Source organism: Chlorocebus sabaeus, chromosome X (assembly GCF_047675955.1).
Source record: "Chlorocebus sabaeus isolate Y175 chromosome X, mChlSab1.0.hap1, whole genome shotgun sequence".
Taxonomy (NCBI): Eukaryota; Metazoa; Chordata; class Mammalia; order Primates; family Cercopithecidae; genus Chlorocebus; species Chlorocebus sabaeus.
This window is the reverse complement of record NC_132933.1, coordinates 9105965-9113602: the sequence shown is the minus strand read 5'-3', so window position 1 is coordinate 9113602 and position 7638 is coordinate 9105965. Positions and strand designations below refer to the sequence as shown.

Below are 7638 nucleotides of genomic sequence, written 5' to 3'. Positions count from 1 at the left end.
TCTTATTTTAATTGTGGTGATGGTTTCACAGGTGTATATGTGTCAACTCTAATTAATTGTATATTATAGTCAGTTATATCTCAATAAAGCTGTTTAAAATAAAACCAAAAGATGCCAGACACTAGGACCAAAGTGTGAAGTATTTGAAGAAAAAAAGTGTTCTACCTTTGACATAATTAGTGTATTTAAAACCAAATGGGAAATGCTTTTTAATGCCCCCTCCTCAGTAGAACATATTTTCAGTAATAATCATAAATTAAAACAAGAAATAATAAGGATTAATAAAGAAATATGGTGTGTTTCTAGTGAGCATTATATATATATGTATTAGTAAAAGTAAAATATAAAATGATATTTTAAGAAAACTAAAAATCATGCAAAATGGACAAATTAGTCAATTAATTATCCAAATATGTAACATTTTATTTCCTTGAATTGGTCTGTAGTTTTAAAATAACTATTAAACAATTAAAGAAGAATAAATTTTACTTTTAAAGATATAGTTCAAATTTACAAAGTATTTTTTGTTTAAATGAAGTAAAGATTTGAACTTCTCAAACATTTATACCTTGTCATTCATACTTTGTTTCATTAACTTAGGCATCATCCAAACAAGTGGTCACGTGGAAAGACAGCACATGAAAAACTCAGATTATTTATTCTTTTATTTTAAAATCAATTGCTGTACTATTATTGATTTAGAAATATTGTTTAAATACTGGTGCATGTGTGTCATGCAGGACCATGGATTATGGCTCAAAGTGCAATGCAAGAAATACCAGATCCTTAGGAGCTTGCTTTAGAAGGAAAAAGCAACTGAGTCAGGTGATATCTGAGGCCAGTGGTATAACAGGAAATTATCTGCATTAATTTCCTTGTAGAATACAATAAGTCTTCATTAAAATATAATGAGAAATTGTGCTGTTTTTAGACCACTCCCATAGACACATGATTAAAACATATTGACCACAGCAATCTTTTAAAAAGTAAACCAACAAAACAAAGTATTTTTGGGAAGGAAAGATAGTTCTAAGAAGCTGGACTAGAAAAAAAAAAGAGTACATACCTTATGATTCCATTCTTATAAACCTCTAGAAAATGGAAACAGATAGTGAACAAATCAGTGGGTCTTTTTTAGAATGATGGTGGAGGTAGGGGCAGGGAAGAATTGCCAAAGGGCATGAGAAAACTTCAGGGGGTAATGGGTTTGTTCACTCTTATAGTTGTGATGGTTTAACAAGTGCAGATGTGACAAAACCCATCAAACTGTATACTTTTTCAGCATATGCAGTTTGTCATATGTCAATTATACTTCAGTAAAGCTGTTGAAAAATGATACTCTCTTTAGGGATAAAAACAACTTTGGAAAAATAAAAATGAAAGATGGAGAGAGAGAGAGAGCTATCTTGTGTTAAAATTCTGTGTAGACAATGCTCTCACTCACTGCCTGCACTAGAGGTAGACTACTCCCATTACCCTGCTCCACCCTAAGCTTCTTAAGAAGGTGAGCTAGTCAGTGTTGGATTTGTGGCATCTAGTAACCATTATTTCAGTCCTTTAGGTGCTGCTGGTAACTTTTAGAGATGTTTGGCCCTTTGAAAGGCATTTGGTTGCTTATATCATAGGGTAGGGTGTATCTCATACCTACCATTATGAGGTAGGTGGCCTGCAGGTTATTTGTCTATTTTTGAGGATAGTACTGCCACCCACACACCTCACCCCATACAGGTTCTGACAATCAATACACTGAAGTCATGCCCCTCTTTCCCCACCAAAACACACACAAGTAGAAACACCAACCCCCTTTACTCTTTGTATATTAAAGTTTTCAGGAAATTTATCTTCAGTGCTTAGTCCTGAGCCAGACCTTATCCCCCAGTTTCCAGCTGTGGACCTATTGGTCTGGCCTCAAACCCCACAGAAGCCACCTCCCTGCCTTCTCACACACACCTCCCTCTTCCCGTCACTCCTTCCTTCCCCACCATCGAAGAACTCACAGAGACATATCCTTTGGATTCAGGTTGATTTTATTTTCATGGTTTTAACCTGTTGATGTAGAATTCACTGTCTGTATATTTGATGACTTTTCAGTGGCAGACCTCTAGAGACATCACAGAGCTGAGGTCTCTCTTCTCCCTTTGAAATTATTGGCTGCTCATGTCATCACTTGAAACGGTGGCGTTCTCCACAGTCTCTTGGTCTTTGTCGGCGTCGTCTTTGTCGGCGTCTTCTTTCTTCATTTTTTCTTTCAGCCGGCGATAGCGACCACGCAGTATTGTTCCTCTAGCTTTCTCAGGTTTTCCTGTAGGGGTGTTAGTTTCAGAGGCTTTTTTGCTGGTGCTCCCTTGAAGGGGTCTTTTCGCCTTCATGGTGGTCTTTAGGCCCTATAGGGAGATCACAGTCAGGCCAGAGGGCATTGGTTTTGGGAAAGAAGGTGGGAAATGCATAGGACTGGGCTTCATGAGAAGGGAGTGAGTTGAGGAGGGGGTTTGTGTGAGGCAAAGAAAGGATAGGAAGGAGTCTTGGGGTGGCGGAATCAGTGGGGCAAAGAGAAGGGGCTTGGGCAGGATCATCTCACCTTAACGCCACATCTGGACCTTCGTTGACAGGGAGTCTTCCCCTTCTTCCTCCCTTTGGTACTTGGGATTGGTGGGGTCTGTTTGTCCACACCTTCATTAGTCTCCTGTGGTTCACTGGTCACCTTTGCCATGCTGAAGTGTCCCAGTGGTCTACTCAGAGCTCTTGATCATCCAATGTATACTGCTCCCAGCACAATGAGGGGCCACACCCTTCAACTTTGATTGGTCAGCAAGGCACTCTCCCAGCCAATGAGAGTTAAGGGACACTAAGACATCACAAAGCACTACTCTTGTCACCTCTATGTGAGAGAGGGGTGGGGAGGTACGTGGGGAGTCTTAGTCATCAGAATGTACCACTCCTGCCACCTCTGTCTTGGGGGGGTGATATAAAGGTAAGGATAGCCTGGTGGTAGAAAAGAGGCTTTTCTGTAACAGCCTCTTCTATGCCTTCCCAACATGAACTACCATCCCTCCTCATATACCCATGTTCAATTGTGGTGGCCCACATAGCAGTTTCCTTTAATCTATTCCCCAAGGCCACACCTACTCATTGGTTTATTCTGCAGTCTCCCTCCCTAAGTCATTAGCTGTTATTTTTGATATTTTACCAAAAATCCCTCTAAAAAAAAAATGGCTATATTTCAATGTCAGTGGAGAAGTGAGTAATTCTACAAACAAAAGACAGTTCCCACAAAAAAAAAAAAAATCTTTCTACCTATCACATTTGGCATTAAAGGCAGCTTATTTTCATTAATTTCTGCTAGCCCTGCAACTGATAGAAAGGGATTAGAATTAACTGTCTATTTATGAAGGTTGCTTTTATCTTTGCTTTTATCCTATTCTTGGACTCTGACCACATTATCATTATTGATTTTTGAAAGGTTATTTCGCTATTTTATTGGATTTTTCTTTCTGTCTTCCTAGTTTCTCTTACTAGTTTGTTTCCCACCAAAAGGCACCTACATGTGACACACCTGATGTGTTTGAATGATTTTCTTTCATATGTTTTTATTCTTGTTAAACATATGGCTTTGTTAAACATGTGCATGTGTGAAAGTGTAGCATTGTACTTAAGCTGCTATATGCATCTCTTCTTCATTGCTTTTAATGTTGCATCGTGCTTGTTCATTTTCTTCCCCCTTTGAGTGTAACCTATGTTGATGCTGTTCCTTACTGCTACCAATGGTGCCGCTATGAGCCTTGTTAGTAGCTCATGACCCTTTGTGGAATTCTGCCTATGTTTCTTTAAGGTGTATGTTCAGGAATAGAATTTCTAGGTAATAGACATACATAATTGTCTTAGTCATTTCAGACTGCTATAAAAGAATCCTATAGACTGGGTAGCTTAAACAATAAACATTTATTTATCACAGCTCTAAAGGTTGGAACAGAAAAATCAGGGTGCCTCTGGTACCAATTTACTGTATTAGTCCATTTTCATGCTGCTCATGAAGACATACCAGAGACTGGGAAATTTAGAAAATAAAGCGGTTTAATAAGCTTACAGTTCCACGTGGCTGGGTGCCTCACATTTATGACGCAAGTTGAAAGGCATGTCTCACATGGTGACAGATAAGAGACTTCTTAAATTACAAATTCATTCTCTTTGTTAGTTATAGGACAAATTATATCACCTATATAATTTTATTAAATTTATTTTTGGCAGTTTGTGTTTTTTTTTTAAGGAATTGATCAATTTTTTCTATATTTTTGTATTTATGAGAATACAGTTGTTCACAGTATTCTCTTATTATCTATTTAATACCTGCAGAATCTGTAATGCTATTTCCTGTTTCATCCCTGATATTGTTTATTTGTTGTCTTCTTTTTTTTTAAGCTGTCAGTTGTGCTAAAGTTTTACCAATTTTGTTGACGGTTTTAAAGAAATAGCTTTTGGTTCAACTGATTTTCCTATTTTATTCCTGCTTTTCATTTCATTGATTTTTGTTTTTATCTTTATGATTTACTTCTTCTGTTTGCTTCAGGTTTATTATTCTCTTCATTTTCTATATTCTTTAGGTAAGAAATTAGATCTCCAATTTGAGACATTTCCTTGTTTCTAATGTTAGCATTTAATGGTATAAATTTCTCTCTCAATACAACTTTAGCTGTATTCCACCTGTTTTAACATGTATATTTTCATTTTTATGTAGTTCACATATTTTTATTTCCCTTGAGACTACTTCTTCACCCATTAATTATTATAAATTATTTAGAAATGCATAATTTAATTTCCAATTGTTTAGTTTTTTGTATTTCATTATAGTTGCTACTTTGATTCCATTTTGGTCATAGAATGTGTTGTCTACACAACACATTTCAATTAATTATTTATCAACAATTTCAATTATTTTAAATTTGGTAAGGCTTGTTTTATAGTCCATCACCTGATCTATCTTGGTACATGTTCTGTGGACACAGGAAACAAATATATATTCTGCTGTTGTTCAAGGAACTGTTCTATATGTGTCAATTAGATACTGTTGATTGTTGCATTGTTCAGTTATTCTATTCTTGAGGATATTATGTCTACTACAAGTTCTGTCAGTTGCTGAGCGTTTAAATCCAACTGTAATTGTAAATAAGTCTATTTCTTCATGCATCTCTGTTAGTTTTTGCTTCATGTATTTGAAAGCTCTATTGTTTGGTTGCTATGCATTCAGTATAGGTATATATTTGTGGTGGATTGATACTGGTATAATCATGTAAAGTCCTTCTTTGCCTTTATTAATTGTCTTTGCTGTGATATTTACTTTATGTCATATTAATATAACTATTCCTACTTTTTATTTTTAATCGTGGTAAAATACACCTAACATCAAATTTCTATCTGAACCAATTTTTATTGTATAGTATTGTACAGTTGTGTTAAGTATATTCACACAACGAATCCAAGAACTGTTGTCGTATTGCAAAACTGAAACTCTATTCCCATTACACAACTCCTCAATTCCTCCTCTTCTAGACCCTGACAACCACCATTCTACTTTTTGTCTCTTTGAATTTAACTATTCTAGCTACCTTGCATAATTATAATTTTACAGTATTTGTCTTTTGGTGACTGGCTTATTTTATCTATCATAATGCTCTCAAGGTTCATTTATGTATAATGCCAGAATTTTATTCTTTGAAAAGGCTGAGTAATATTTTATTGTATGTATATACTTCAATTTGTCTATCCATTGATGAACCCCTGGATGCTTCTATTTTTTGCTTATTGTGAGTCAGGTTGCTATGAACATGGGTGTACTGATGTATCTTCAAGACTCTGCTTTTAATTATGTTGAGTATATACCCAGAAGAGGAATTGCTGGCTCATGTGAGAATTCTGTTTTTACTTTTTGAGGAACTACCATACCATTTTTCATAGTTGCCACACCATTTTACATTACTACCAACAATGCACAAAAGTTCCCCTTTTTCTACTTCTTCGCCAGGACTTTTTATTTTCTGTTACTTTGGTAGTAACCATCCTAATGTTTATAAAATGGTATCTCATTGTGATTTTTATTTGTATTTACTTAATAATTCGTACTGTTCAGAATCCTTTAATGTGTTTATTGGTTGCTTGTATATTTTCTTTCCAGAAATGTCTATTTAATTCCTTTGCCTGTTTTAAGTTAGGTTGTATTTCATCGTTAAGTTGTAGTTCTTTTCATATTCTGGATATTAACCCCTCATCAATTATATGCTTTGCAAATTTTTCCCCTATACAGCAGGTTGTCTTTCACTCTGTTGATTGTGTTCCTTGATACACTTAAGATTCTTAACTGTCATACACTCAAATGTATCTATTTTTTTTGTTGTTGTCCATTATTTTTGTGGAATAGCAAAAAAAAAAAAAATCATATCTAATAGCAGGAAGCTTTTCTTCTATCTTTTCTTCTAAGGGGTTTACAGTTTTAGCACACATATTTAAATCTTTCATCAATTTTCAGTTGATTTTTGTATATAGTAAGGGTTCAATTTCATTCTTCTGCATGTGAATATCCAACTTCCTCAACGTCATTTATTGAAAAGACTGTCTGTCCCCATTAAGTGGTCTTAGCACCCTTGTCAAAAATAACTTGACTGTATATATGAAAATTTATATCTGGCCTTTCTATTCCATTTCACTGGTCTATAAGACTGCCTCTATGCCAATACCACACTGTTAAATTACTATAGCTCTGTAATAAGTTTTAACATGAGGAAGTGTGACACCTCCAGCTCTGTTTTTCTCAAAATTGGTTTAACTATTAAGGATCCCTTTAGATTCCATATAAATTTTAGAATAAATTTGGTATTTAAAAAATCATTGGAAAATTTGATAGGAATTACACTAAATTTGTAGATCTCTTTTGCTGGCATTGCCATCTTAACAACATTAATTATTCAACTCATGAATATGAATGTCTTTCCATTTATTTGTGTCTTCCTTAATTTTGGGGGTCAATATTTTGCAGTTTTCAGTGTACAAGTATTTTGCCTCCTTGGTGAAGTTTATTTCTAAGTATTTTTTTCACGCTTTTATAAAATGGAATTGTTTCCTTAATTTCTTTTCCTTATTGTGTATTATTCGCATAGAGAAATGCACCTAATTTTTTTAAGCTGATTTTATGTTCTGCGACTTCACTGAATTTGTTGATTCATTCTAAAAGAGTTTTTGTGTGCATTTTTAATGTTCTCCATATACAAGATCGTGTAGTCTTAGAAGAAAGATACCCTTACTTTTTCTTTTCCCATTTGGATACCTTTCCTTTCTTCTTCTTATCCAATTGTTAGTCACTCTTGCTTTTTAAAATAAATATATTCAAGGCATATATTTTCCATTGTTTTACTTTCATTCTATCAATGTCACATAGTGTGTTTATTTTAGACAGCATAATTTTTTTTTCTTTGATACAGACGTGAGATTCTTTCGCTCACGCTGGAGTGCACTGTCTCGATCTCAGCTCACTGCAGCCTTCCCCTCCTGGGTTCAGGCAATTTTCCTGCCTCAGCCTCTCAAATAGCTGAGACTACAAGCACCCACAACCATGCCTGGTTAATTTTTGTATTTTTAGTAGAGATAGAGTTT

General features: G+C 35.0%; 1 protein-coding gene across 1 annotated transcript; it reads right to left on the bottom strand.

Annotated features, from left to right (window-relative positions):
• Positions 1–2144: 2144 nt before the first annotated feature.
• On the bottom strand, positions 2145–2766 carry LOC103232706 (uncharacterized protein CXorf51A-like). Its single transcript, XM_007992900.3, has 2 exons — positions 2579–2766; positions 2145–2384 (listed from the first exon to the last, which is right to left on the bottom strand). Exons 1-2 carry the CDS (start codon positions 2708–2710, stop codon positions 2145–2147), a joined length of 372 nt encoding a protein of 123 aa, XP_007991091.1. The 5' UTR covers positions 2711–2766.
• Positions 2767–7638: the final 4872 nt, after the last annotated feature.

Excerpts from the sequence above, each read along its gene's own strand:
- LOC103232706 (XM_007992900.3), bottom strand. The coding sequence starts at position 2,710 with ATGGCAAAGGTGACCAGTGAACCACAGGAGACTAATGAAGGTGTGGAC. Across the intron at positions 2,385-2,578 it reads GGTCCAGATGTGGCGTTAAG|GGCCTAAAGACCACCATGAA; the intron begins GTGAGATGATCC and ends ATCTCCCTATAG.